We start from the raw sequence: 13,973 nt of genomic DNA, 5'->3' as shown, positions 1-13,973 counted from the left end.
ATGGCCACCCCTCCATAGTACCCACGCAGGTAAATGAGCTCCTCTTACAGCCAGGCAGTATGCCAGGATGCCCTGGAGATATGGCATGAGTCAGCCAGGTTCCATGCTCCTGGAGAATCTCACTTCTCAGGCTCTGACATCATGACATCTGTAATGCTTGAGAGCTCAGGGCAGAAACTTCCAAACTGCACTTGCCCAACATGAGTATTGTATGAGTTATTAATAGACAGCCCCTACCAAACAGGGTTCTAGGGTTAAATAAATCTGGGAAACAATTACATGTGCTAAAACATGTTGTGAATTTTGAGGAAGAAGCTATATACAGTAGATTTCTCCAAATGTGCTTGACCTGCAAACCATGTTTTCCAGGAACCCTCTCCCCTGATACCATTTGGGAAATGCTGGTTTGTAAGTAGCTTCAGACCACTTGGTCTGCCAAATGCCAAGGACCAGATTGAATTCATTCAAACATACAGCCTGGTTAGGTAGAAAATGGATATCTCTTTGTGATTTCCCTTAACTCTGCCTTTTTTTTTTAATTTTTATTTATTTATGATAGTCACAGAGAGAGAGAGAGAGAGAGAGGCAGAGACAGAGGCAGAGGGAGAAGCAGGCTCCATGCACCGGGAGCCCAATGTGGGATTTGATCCTGGGTCTCCAGGATCGCGCCCTGGGCCAAAGGCAGGCGCCAAACCGCTGCACCACCCAGGGATCCCTAACTCTGCCTTTTGAATGGTGAATAAGTTGAGTCTGCACCTGATGCTCAGTGACTTACTTTTCCATAGGTATGTTCTGTGTAATTTACCATCTAGACCTCTAATAACTTCCCAGTCTATAGACCTAGCCCAGACCTGTCCCAACCCCAGAGCTCCATGGAGGCCCCATATGTTGTGCTGTCTACTGGACAACCACCTATTGGAGATCTTTAACAGAATGTCCAACAAGCACTTCAAATGCTGTTTGTCCCACATAGAAGTGATTACTGACCTCATAAAATTCATTTCTCCATCTGCATTCCCTAATGACCTCATTACCACCTTCCAATCAGAAACCTAGGAGTTGTTTAGAATTCCACCCTCCCAGCCAAGTTGTCGTTAAGTTCTCTTGATTCTACCTTCCAAGAAGCTCTTGAATTTAGTCTCTGTATCCCACCCTCAACTGTCATTGACTAATTTGGGGTCCTTTCTACAGTGGTTTTCTTAGGTTTTCTGGGAAACAGACTCTGGGTTTCTAAGACTTACATGTAGGCAGGTTATCAGAGTGATGGAGAATAACCCCTGTTGGGGGAATGGAGGAAAAACGACCAGGTTGAAGCAGATGAACTTTGATCCAGTTACAAGAATAGCCTCAACCAATTCTATAGCATGCTGTAGGACTGGATGACCCTTCAGAATTGTCCCAACTTGATGCATTGGGTTGGGGAGGAGGGGGTACATTCCCACTCTCTTCAGCCTCCGTCCTCCATAGCTCCATCCCCTACTCCTCTCACCCTCCCACAGGATGTAGGCAGCCTCTCACCCCACCCCATGACCAGGGCAATTGCCAGAATGGCCTTCAGCTGAGAGCCACCAGCCACCACCTCTTGCAGCAGGTGGAGGAATGAGTGTCTTACTCCTAAGGGGACCAGGGTGATGTACCATATCATCCTGTCCCCCCACAATACCACTGGAAGGGTTTTCCTAAACCTAAATTTAATTTATACGCTTTCTCAAACTCTTTCAGTAACCTCCTCCTTACCAACAAGATAATTCAACTCTGATCTTTGTCTACTAACATTTATCAATCTTTCATGAGCACTGCTCCTCCTGCTGGGCATGATTTTGTCCCACTTCTCTCATTAGCAAATTCCTATACATCCTTTTCAGGCCAGTGTAAGCACCCCTCCTCTTTGATGCCTTCTTTAATATCCTCAGGCAGAAGTAATATCCTGTATACTCTTTTGATATTCAGAGTCATTTGCTTCTGTGATCATTAGACTGACCCCCTTAAGAGCAAAGTCTGTGTCATACTCATTTTTAAAGGTGAATGAATCAATCAATCAACCATGTGCATCAGTATTGTATAAAGCTGGTCTACATGGGCTAATTCAAACTAGAGATGCCTTCAGTCTAGTCAGCTGTTTTTTTCAAAGACTTATCTAGTTGCCCAGTGAGGGCTAGAGGTCCCTAGGAACAGGAATTCTATTTGGGTAAATTCAGCTGGTTCAGTATATGTAGCTTGGTGCTCTGAGGGATTGGGCATTTAATACATACTTCCCATTATGTTGTTGCTACCCCTCATACTGAGAAGAGGCATAGCCAGTGACCTACAGGATATGTTACGAAAGGTACCGTATGGCCTGACTGGCCTAAAAATATCTCTTTCATGACTGAGCTTTCCCTTCATGTCCATTCTGAAATTCTTATCCTCATATTTCCCTATGGTTGGAATTGGACCAGTGGTCACTTGGTTGGGATGAATGCATGCTAGGGCCTAGGTAAGCTAATTCATCTGTAGAAGAGAATTTGTGTCTTTTTTTTATTTTACTCTTTTCACAGATTTTATGTTTTGTTTATGCTTTGTGATATACATCATATAGTATTAGAGTAACACATATATATAATTTATAAATAAATAATATTAAGGAGTGCATACTCAAAGTATCTTTTACTAAGCAGTAAGTACTTTTACTTATTTATAAATTATATACATGTGTTACTCTAATACTATATGATGTATATCACAAAGCATAAACAAAACATAAAATCTGTGAAAAGAGTAAAATAGCACATGGTTAAAAACAATCTGGAGACCTCTAGATTGGACTTCAAAGACTGGTGTCTTCTTCAGCTTTCACCCATTAGCTTCTCATCTGATCTGACTGCTAAGCTAATTTATGCTAATGCCTTAAGGAAACTCTAAAATCCAGGTGCAATGAAGAATGAAAGATAGGGGCAGGCAGAGTAGGACTATGTGAAGAGAGCACAGAGACTGCATCTGTCCAGAGCTGATGAACCATCTAGTAAGATACTGAGAACATAGAATACAAAGAGGCAGGAGGTGGAGCAGGAGACAGTAATAGGCAGGGCAGCCAACTGGAGGTCTGAGGAGATATGAAAGAGTGATAGGACTTCAGACAAAGAACAGAGCCAGGGACATGGTCAAGCTGAACGATTAGGAGGGTAGACTTGTGGAGCCTCTGGGCTTGGCAGGGAGCTTGCTTGGCTGTGATTGAAATGTGCTGGGAGCAGGTACACCTTCATGCTGCACACCCTCCAACCGGCATAGGTAGTGACAGTGGCCCTCAGCTGAGACTCAAGCAGCCACCCACTATCTGCCTGGCCACCTGGTCACAGTGGCCATCAGCCTCCTCATCCTCACTTTCACCTTCCTGCTCAGTGTCTCTGGGCTTCTGATTCTGGTGCACACCTCACTGTACCTGCAAAACTTCAAGAAAAGATTGAGAACAAGATTGAGAGTTTGAGAGTATTGGTCTCAAGCAGATGCCAGTGGGGCTGTGGCTGGGGGTGCTGAGACAAGAGCAAGAGGCTGGATCTTAGGGGTCTGGGATCTGTACCCAAGACCTAGAGAATGTCACTCCCACTCTGGCTCTGAACCAGGGACCCAGAGCCCTTTCCCAGCCCTTAAGATACAGTGTTCTCTCAGTTCAAAACACAGGACATCTGTGACCCTCCCCCCAGTTCCAAAATTGAGATCTCCCTCCTACCAGCCCCCATTACCTAGGGGACCAGACTACCCCAGCCAGAGCAACCATGGTCAACCTCAAACACTGGACCCAGAGACATTCCCCCACTCCCAATCTGGGACCCACCCATCTCCCATGCTCAGCCCCAAAGCTGGAATCTGGGACAAAGGCATTCTCTTGAACCTTGAACTAAGGCTTTTCCACACCCTACCCTAGCTTTGAGCCCCAATCAGCGTATTGCCAAATCTTGGCCCCAGGATGCAAGTGTTCCCAGCCCCCATCAGGACAGAGAATTTAAGCATCCTGACCTTGTTGAACCCTTGGTTCCAGATAACCCCCACATTCAATAGTTCCACTTGCCTCTCTCCAGCTCTGTTTAGGAATTCTGTCCCTCCTCCCCAAAGTTCCAGATTGATGAGCACCAAGGGGTAGGATGGGGTGGGGTGGGGGAAGCCCTGACCCAGAATGGGACATCTGTATCAGTGTTACTGATACAATGAAGGCTGTTGCACCACTCAACCCAAGAAAGGAAAAGAAAGGCAAGGCAAGGGAAGGAGGGAAAGAAGGGTGGGTAACAGTCTCTATCTCAACCAGGAAGATGCCCTATCTGTCTCTCACTGTGATTGAAGCTCACATCAGAGCATAGCCATCCAGAAATAAGGATAGTACAGACTACTCCACAGTGCCTGTGTAGGGTGCCGAGAGGCAGCAATCTGATTGGAGTCAGGGCATCGTTTTTATATAGATGATAGTTATTTGGGGATGGCTATAGGGATTGATTGATGGTGGGCATTAGGAGTGGGTGAAGAGTGGTATCAACAATGCGGCCCTCAGTGCCTCCTTGGCAGGTGGAAGCTAGTGAGCCCTGTTAGTCTACAAAGGGGAACTCTGGCATCTGCGATGAGGAGAAACCCTATTCCAACACCAAACCCTGGGGGCCCAAGGGCCCCACTGGGATGATATATCACAAGAGTTCTAGCAGCCAAGAATCATGATACATGATACAGGACCAAAAGGCATGAGCAGGGAATGGGCCTTCTGAGTGGGAGATAAGGTAGGGGAAGAGTGGCACTCCAGCAGAAAAACCTTCATGAAGAGCAAAAAGGAGGCACAGAGAAACTCCAAACAGGAATGTGCCTAACGTGACAGGTTTAGCCTTGATGGCAAGGAAGTGGGCATCACACCTCCAAAAGTCCAGGGTCCACTGAATCATCAGTGGAAGACTAGTTGACGGGCATGGTAGCATTGGTAGCATGCTAGCTACAGGGCTTTCTTACATACAGAGTTGCCTGGGAAACAAAAAAGATCAGAAGGATAACAATTACAATTCCTTTTTATATTGTTTTCAGACTCTCTTAGGCTCTTAGTATTCTACCAGGAGCAGACTGTAAAGCCTTTGAGGGGTTCCAGCCACTTCTAGGCGGTAAGACTTTGCATTTGCAAAGCATTTCAGTTGACATAAATTTTTGCATATACTGTTTCATATATCCTGACCACAACCCAGCAAGGTACATATTCTTCTATCCATTTCGCAGATGATGATATAAAAATTCATGCAAGAGGTGTATTTTGCCAGAGCCCTATATTCTGCAGAGGAGCAATCTGAGTTCCAGGTGGGGGTAATAGATTTACCACTTACCACGGACAAAGAGCAGATGCTTACAATGCCAGGACCCACCCCCAGGACTCAGAGAACCCCACCTCCTCCGAATTCCCCATCCTTATATACACTTCCTCCCAGCCCACCATGGCGCTAAAATTAGAGCTCATCTGCCACAAAGTGGTCCATAAGGAATGGCAAACAAATATTACTGGCTCTGCCTTTTTCTCTTGAATCTCCCAGGCAGTCTGTTCTAACATCTGCTGTGAGTTTTTGTTTTTGTTTTTGTTTTGCAGCTTGCAAAAGGAAAGAACAAGAACATGGGAAGGATAGAGGCAACACACCCAAAAAGCCCAGGTTGGTCTTCACAGATGTCCAGCGTCGAACTCTACATGCAATATTCAAGGAAAATAAGCGTCCATCCAAAGAATTGCAAATCACTATTTCCCAGCAGCTGGGGTTGGAGCTGAGCACCGTGAGCAATTTCTTCATGAATGCAAGGAGGAGGAGTCTGGACAAGTGGCAGGACGAGGGCAGCTCCAATTCAGGCAACTCATCTTCTTCATCAAGCACTTGTACCAAAGCATGAAGGAATAACCACGAACTAAACCTCGGTGGAAAAGCTTTAAATTAAAAAAAAAAAAATTTTTAAAAGACCAGGACCTCAAGATAGCAGGTTTATACTTAGAAATATTTGAAGAAGAAAAAAAAGTGTTATTTATAGTCCAAAGAAACCAAAGACTTAGCTCACCTGCATTCTGACTTTGTTCGGAGACACACACTTCAGCGGGGCAACGACTTGGCAAGAAAAATTATGAGCAGGAAAGCACCACTGGATCTCACACCTTCAATCCATGATCATTCTCGCTGTGCTTGGCTGTTTCGTGGTTTGGAGCATAGTGATTTTGAGCCATTGAGTGGACATCTTTTAAGATCAGACTTTCTCATCTGTTCCACCATGCCATGAAGGTGTATGGTGTCTCAGTACTGTGTGTGGGTACGTGAGTGCATACACACACACACACACACACACATACACACACATATGCACACACCACCAGTGGTTAGGGACTTAGGCAGGGCTGGTCTTCAGGAAGGGTTGTGCTATAGGAGTACAACCAACATAGTGTGGGTTGTCTGAGTTCATTGGATAGGAGTGTGATTTCACTCGTCTAGCCTAGCGTTTGAACCTGCCAGGCCCGCAACCTAAATGCAGATTCAAACCCAGCAAAGAAAATTTGAATGACACCTAAACCAGTGCATTCTCTTTGTTTGTTAAGGAATGTTCAGATATTTTTTAAGAAATGAAACAAGAGTCCATCCATTTAAAAAAAAATCACCTAGGTACCAAAGAACACAATATTATAGTGCAGGTATTTTATTGCAATGATTTTAATAACCAAAGCTATTTTTACACAAGATGCTATGTAAAGTTATACGTATGAACTGATCTAGCTGTAATACACATGCCACATAGAATCATGACTATTATTTATGACTCTGGAAGCATTTGAAATATTAGTTTTCAGAACTGGCAAGAAAGAATGTAGCTTCAGGGAAGCAATTAATATCATAACAGAGAGGTCAATGTAGTGTACATGTACGTCCAGATGGCACAGTCCCTTTTGGGATCCATAAATGATACTTAAATAGACACACAGACATGATGCCATAGTCTATTCATAGCTGAGAAAACCTGGGGATTCTTCCAAAGTAGGACCCCATTTGTAAATTAGAAAACTAAGTTTAACAGAACAAGTAATTAAATTAGAAAATTTGTTCTAAGTAATGCTATTTTTTAGTAAAAGACCATTAAATAAAGGATATCATATTTAGGTTAATTTGACTTAAAGTTGCTTTTTGCATTTGACACCAAATACCCTTTTAAAATACTTTGTAAACACACAAAGTGAACAGACCAAATTATTATAAAAATAAACTGTCCAGTATTTGTAGTTAAATTGATTTTATTGCCAGTCTCGGATAGTTTATGACTTAGACATCAATAAAACTAGCAGATGTAACTGAGAAATGGTGTAACAGCATAGAAAAAAAAAACAGAATTCTAGTGGAAGACAAGACTTTGGGCTCTACAGGCTTGAAGCTATTTATTTCACTAAGCATAGCCTCCAAAGTGTACTACATTCTTTCTTGCTATGGCATTAAGCTGGAAGTTTTTTGACATAAAGTCCACTCTCTAACAGGAACAGATAAAACACTAGACCTGAGTTTCCAAATACAAAATTTTCAATTTCTGTTTTTCCAAATCACTTACCTACAGCTGGAGAAATCAAGGGGGAAGAAAAAAGCTGACACAGTTGCATTGGTAGTACCTAAGGGAATCACTTGCTTCTCAGAAAAATTCTCTCTGAATTCATTGAACTGTGACTCATAGAAGTGGATACCTTTTGTACTATTAGGTAAAGAACTGGGTGCTCTTGGTTAATTACCACACCTAATTAGAAATATAAAATGAAATGTTGTCTCCACAATAAGTTGTTGATTGAGATTCATTAAAATGCTAAAGAAAAAAAACTTGAACCACCTTGACACAAAAACCTAACTCCCTAAGGTCAAATCAGGAGCATCTAGGTCTATAGAGGTCTAGAAGAGACAGGCACCTGGAGAGGAAGCTAAAGCAACAAGCCATCGGGATCTCCTTCATGTCTGCTATAGAATAAGAAAAGCAAACCAACACATACTTCTCCTTTAATGAAATAGCGCATTTGCCTTGACACATTTTGTTTTAGTATTTTCTTTTAATCTCACACCAAATTCCAGCTTAAAATTTTCCCTTCTAAACATGGCACAATTACAACTCAACTATTAAAAGAGACCATTTCAATGGCTACCCTTAGAGAGATGCTTAACATCTGATCTTGTCAATGACACAAACCAAAAGGAAAAGACTAATTAACTTTTTCTCTCTCTCCAGAATGGAGGGGGCCAGGAGTACAGCTGTATAGTTCTAATTTAGGAGGGAGGAAAGCCTTATTTATTTAAAACATGAGAGTTTTAAATGCAGGGAAATTCAAGCTGTGTCTACACACAATCTTACCAAATTCAGCACCCCAGGAAAAACAAAAGTTGAGTTCAAACACCATGCTTTTTGTTTTGTTTTTGCTATATTACTCCGTCAGGTTAATCCAATTGCATTTTACGTTTTCAACCAATTATTTTGGTACTGTGTAGACACAGTCTCAAAGAATATTACTATATCTCTAATATTCCCATCATAATAGTTTTTTTGAAAAATAATCCATGATCCTACTTGCTAACACCAAAGATAATTTTCATACCAGCATTGAATTTGCACCCATCACATAGTTTCAGGGCCTAGAGATATATTTTCTCATGAACAGATGCACAAATCAGAGCCTGAAAAGCAATTTTTTTACTAGACTGTTCAAGCATACTCACAACCTTTGCTGTTTAGAAATAATAATAGACAAACTCAGCTTCTCACAAGCAATACACTCTTACTTCATGTATGACTGATTATTGCTTCTAACTTGGCATGTAGCATAAATTTATGGCTCAGGTTTTTTAACCTACCACATTCAGTGGAGCAGATTACGTGCCATTTGCTCACCCATTATTTCTCAATCCTTTTGCAAAATCCATCCAAAAAAGGTATCCCACACTTTTATTGGTATATTTGTTTTTTCCCACACTGCACATCACATAACATGTTTGGGGTTTTTTTTGGTAGAATGGAAGTTAAACTGTTTTTGACCAGACATCATTCAGGTCCTCTCATGACTGCAAGCTTCCCTCAAAGGAGGCAAAGACAGAGAGCGTGGGAGATATGACATCTGGACTCTCCAAAAGCCCAGATTTCAGTAAGTGTTCAGGTAGGTAAATGAATTCTGGATGTCAGGAACTAAGTATTTAGTCCTGGATGCAGCTGGTATAGATCCCTAAACCCAAAGAGAATGTGGAGAAATTCAGGCATTCAAACTGAACAGGTCACTCTTCATTGAAAAAAAAAAAAAAAAGCATAATTACATTTCCAGGACAAAAAAGTAAAAGTACTATGCTCCTTTTGGACTCATGCCACTCCCATTGCTACCCCAGGTGAATGATCCGTCTTTGCAGGTTAAATGCAAACTTTGCTATACCAAAGAGTCCTAGGACATTTTCACAAGAGCTATAAAGGCATTTTCCCTAAAAAGGTTCTCCCTTCTTTGTACATAAAGGATGAAAACTATGCATTTAGCAAACAAAGAGAAAGCACTTCTCCCTTTCCTATCTAGTTGTTTAGGGTGCATTCAAACACCAGAGGCCATTTTGAGATGCGATTGGCCTTCTGGATTATTCTTGTGGTGTGGTTAGCTTTACAGTACATTTGGTAACTATTTCCTAAATAGTAAGGACAAAGAAGCAGAAGGTAAGAAATAGCTACTTCCATGTGTTAAAAAAAAAAAAAAAAAAAAAAAAAAAAAAGTGTAAAGATCTACTATTTATAGTGTGAACCAAAGACGCTACCTCACTCGATTTCCATTGGTGATTTTAATCACATTGATGATACCAAAGAATACCAAAGATATTTTCATGCACGGACTTGGTCTGCAGAGGGAGCTCCACCCCTTCCCCTCCCCCACCTCCCCTCCCCCCTCCTCGCTCTTCACTCAGTGTGTAAACTTGTCTTCATTCTTAATGATAATGATACGAAATGACAACAACAACATTAGGAAAAACTACTCTTACTACTGCTAGTTCTCCTTGTAAATCTCTAGGCAAACATGTTGCAAACTTTGTAAACTCCTAGGACGAGTGCCTTGCTTGAACCAAAGTGTTAAACCGCTGTTGACCTCTCACCTTATACTCTTTGAATACCTCAGCCTCTTAGAAAGGCCACTAATGAAAAAAAAAAAAAAAGGAATAATTATTCACCGTGGTGCTTTTTCCGTGCAACCATGCAATGAAACTTTCTTTGATACCAAAGGATGACTTCCCCCCCCCCCAATTTCTTGCTGATAAACCAAAGCTCCTCCTCCTCGTTCCCTCTCGAGGTCCCCCCACCTCCCCGAGTCCCTTCGCCAGGCAGGCCGTGCATCACTTTTACCAATTCCTCCAAATACCTCATAGTAATAAAGTTTTAGGGTTATGTTGTATAGAGAGTCTATGTGATAAGGCAGAACTTACTAGTTTGATAATTGTTAAGGTTACTTTAAAAAAAAAACTTTATAATTCTTATTTATTTTGTAGTTTGTATGTTTGGGATGTCCCCCGCCCTCCCCCCTTCGGTTTGGGGTTTATTTTCTTGGCAGAACTGCTCTGTGGCTCAAGGAAGACTTAATTTCCGGAAATGTTCCCCAGGTGGGTTAAAGGTGTAAAAATGCAAGAATGGAATAAGAAATGATTATCATTTTTGACGGTTGGTGACTTACGAAGTTTTTGTGTTTCGTAGTTAATTTGTTTCCACAGGGTAAAAAAAAAACATATATATATATATATATATATATAACCTCTTTTTTGTGAAACTGGTTCCTATTTTTCTCTATAATGTGCTGTGATTTTTTTAATTTAATTACATTTTATATGAGCTTATTTAATCACTGCTTTAATTTATGACTGTGTAGTTTTTACCGTGTATATAGTAGAATTGAAATGGCCAAAGCTTTATGTTACAATCTTTTTGTTCTTGATGCTAAGATAAGCTGAAGGCAAGAGCTTCTCTTAACTGCAGGGTGTATCTTTGGCTTTTTCTTAGCAGGCACTTCAATGTGTGTTGTGAACACTGCCAGGTTCCCCCCTCAAAAAAACTTGTACATGCCAAAATGAGTGTTTCAAGGTAGTCTTTTTGTCACTTAGAAAGGAGAAAGGCATTATTAGTGTTCTTCCTTTAATTTATTAATTTTTTTTCATTTTTAGAGAAGATTATTTTGCAGGTTAGACCTGAAATTCCAAAGAATTTAAGAGTTGTTTAAATGTTTCAAAGCACCGGCATTTGTGAGATACTTTGCTACCTTTTTTTTTTTTTAACCGTTCACACGGGTATGAGAAGTAAAGAGTATTAAAAAAAAAAAAGAAAGAAAGAAAAGAAAAACTCAAAGAGGCAAGCTAACTTGAATTTGGAAATCCTCCTAAATTTCACCAAGTTTCTGAACTGCATCAAGGCAAGGGGCAGGGCAGAGGGGCAATTCCTCCTGGAGAGCTGAGGAAAGGATGATGGCTTCGTGCACTTACAGAGAAAGTCAAGGCTGAGAGGCAGCTGGCTCAGCTCCTGCCTGTCTGGCCAACCCATAGAAGAAGCAAGACTTGATTGCTTGGCCCCAGTTCTCAAGGAAGATGTTTCACAGTTACATGTTCCTCTCCACAGCTGTTTCTTATAATCTGTTACCTACAATTACCCCCCACGCCCTAGCCCCACTCCCTCAAGAATGGCAAGAGCTCTCCTCAAATGTGAGTCCTGAGTGAATGTAACTCAGCCCTCTTTCAATTTGTCTCTCATCACTCTTCATCTTCCCGTGACTTTTCCTGTCCAAACCAGAGATGGGCCCTGCCCCAGGCCCCCTTAAATTGAGGCTGTTCAGATACTTGGACCTGCTTTAGGTCAGCACACACGCACAAATCTCAGCCAATCAGCAGCATCCTCAGAAGCGCCGGTGCCCACTGCTTTATTTTGCTGAAATAAGTTGCTTCAACTACATGGCATAAAACCACAGATGTAAATACTTTTCCTCTCAACACAAGAATTTTATCTTATTTTCTTTTGCAGGGGTATTAGGGGTGGGGAAAGAAAGGGAGGGCTTAGAATTTGGGTCAAATGTTCCATTTTCTTAGAAACATTTTTATACTTGTTATGTATGTTAATAGGGCAATAAATCTGCTCTGAGTTGCAGGATCATTGGTAAGCATTGACTAATTATTTGTTTTTAATACAAATGCTGAGCAGTGAGTTACAGAAAGCCCAGGAAAATTGTTGAGGAAGTAGACTTTTACCATCAGCAATGAAACGCTGAACAGAGTTGTATTCACAAGGTCATATTTTCTGTTTCTGTGTTAGTCTTGATTTTTTTGTGGTATGTTCTGCATTTATTACATAATCATTGTGGGCTCGTTTTAGATTTGCCGTCTAAACCAAGTGACAAGTATTTTTTAACAAATAAACTTTAAAACATTGTCTTCCACTTGCTTCGGTAGTTGTCTTCATATCTCCTGTGTTTCTTGTCCCCTCAGAAGGCAGCCCATCTGTCACTCACTTAGACCTGTCTCTCCCCTTCTTCTGTTTTCAGTACACTTTGACCTTAGCTATTGTTTGAGTGTGACTCAGTTTCCCTGTTCAAGTTAGCTTGATGGTTTATTATGTAAGGAGGGTGCCTAAGACAATCATCAGGTAAAAAAAAAATTAAAATTAAATTTTAAAAAGATCAGTAGAGTAGAAAATCTTCCAAGAGCAGAGGGAGTTCTTCCTTAGCAATGAAAAAAAAATACATAAATAATTAATTACTTTAAAAACCTAACCATGAGGGGCTTAGAAGATTTTTGATAAAAGACAAATGTTGCTGTCATTTTCTTTGTCAATTAGAAAGCCGTGGTAGTTTCTATGTTGCATCTACATTTCAGACTAAATGATTATTGTACACAGTTATGGTTGTTCGCTAATATTTTGTCTCTCTCTCTTTCTCTCTGTCCAATGCTTCTTCTGTATTTTTGTGTGTAGCTACAAAAAGTGTAATGCATTAGGCATTATTCTGGTTTGTTTATGAGTATCTCCTGTACTGCATTAAGGTTTCTTTCACTTTTTTTTAAGCTTCGCTACTGTTCTCACTTTATGCCGTGCAATATCATCTGCTGTGTTTGCTAAGCAAAAAAGAAAAAAAAAAAAAAGCAAGTGATGATGCCATCATGCTTTTCAGTGTTAAAATGTTTCAGCATTTATGTAGTCACCAAAATGTAGTAAAATAAAATGTTGGATTTTCCAGCACTTTAAATTTAGACAATTCTTGCCTTCTTTTGTTTTTATTCTCTGCATTTCTCAGCAAGTAGTTCATGGATTTTCTTTGGAGAAAGGATGAAGCTTAAAGGGTAATGTATTTGACAACTCAAGCCAGTTTTATGGTTTGATGAAAGATTCATTACAAGAGAAAAAAGAAAATGGTGTTCTCCAGTGAAGCAGGAGGTGGTTTTTTTTTTTTTTTTTTTAAGTTTTTATTTTTAAGTAATCTCTATACCCAACAAGGGGCCCGAACTTACAACCCTGAGACCAAGAGTCACATGCTCCATTGACTAAGCCAGCCAGGTGCCCCAGGAGGCTGTTTTTAAATGGAAGTGGGACATTCTAATTGTAGATGTTAGCCATTTATATTAACCTAATTGACTTTCATATGAAATAAAAATTATTATTAGAGAGAATGGCCTTTAAAAGTCCTCATCAGTAAAATACTGTATGTGGGGGAGGGGGGGTGGGGGGGTCATGATGCTCAGGAGGTAGGGGAGAACCAAGAATTAGAGAATTAGGATCTTCTTTTCTTTAATAGAGTGTAGTGATTGATCAAGAGGCCTAGTTCAGAGAAAAGGGAAACTAGGTTTGGAATGCCTGCTGTTCTGATTACTAGATTTGTGGCCTTGGGCACATTCTTAATTTCAACGATTTAACCTTCTGAAATTTCAGTTTCCTCATCCATAAATGGGAAAAAGTATCTATATTATAGAGTTGCTGTGAGGATTAGAAATTAGAAG

The 13,973-nt window shown here is 40.7% G+C and overlaps 1 protein-coding gene across 1 annotated transcript in view; it reads left to right on the top strand.

Annotated features, from left to right (window-relative positions):
• Nucleotides 1–11,278, top strand: part of ONECUT1 (one cut homeobox 1) — a 42,993-nt gene extending 31,715 nt beyond the window's left edge. The window contains exon 2 of the mRNA XM_025472746.3: nucleotides 5,582–11,278. Within this exon, the coding sequence (XP_025328531.1) occupies nucleotides 5,582–5,874 (293 nt within the window). The 3' untranslated portion in view covers nucleotides 5,875–11,278. The remainder of the gene's footprint in view (nucleotides 1–5,581) is intronic.
• The last annotated feature ends 2,695 nt before the right edge of the window (nucleotides 11,279–13,973 follow it).

The sequence above is a fragment of the Canis lupus genome, chromosome 30 (assembly GCF_003254725.2).
Source record: "Canis lupus dingo isolate Sandy chromosome 30, ASM325472v2, whole genome shotgun sequence".
NCBI lineage: Eukaryota > Metazoa > Chordata > Mammalia > Carnivora > Canidae > Canis > Canis lupus.
Note: the sequence above shows the minus strand (reverse complement) of the source record. Positions and strands in the feature narration are given on the sequence as shown.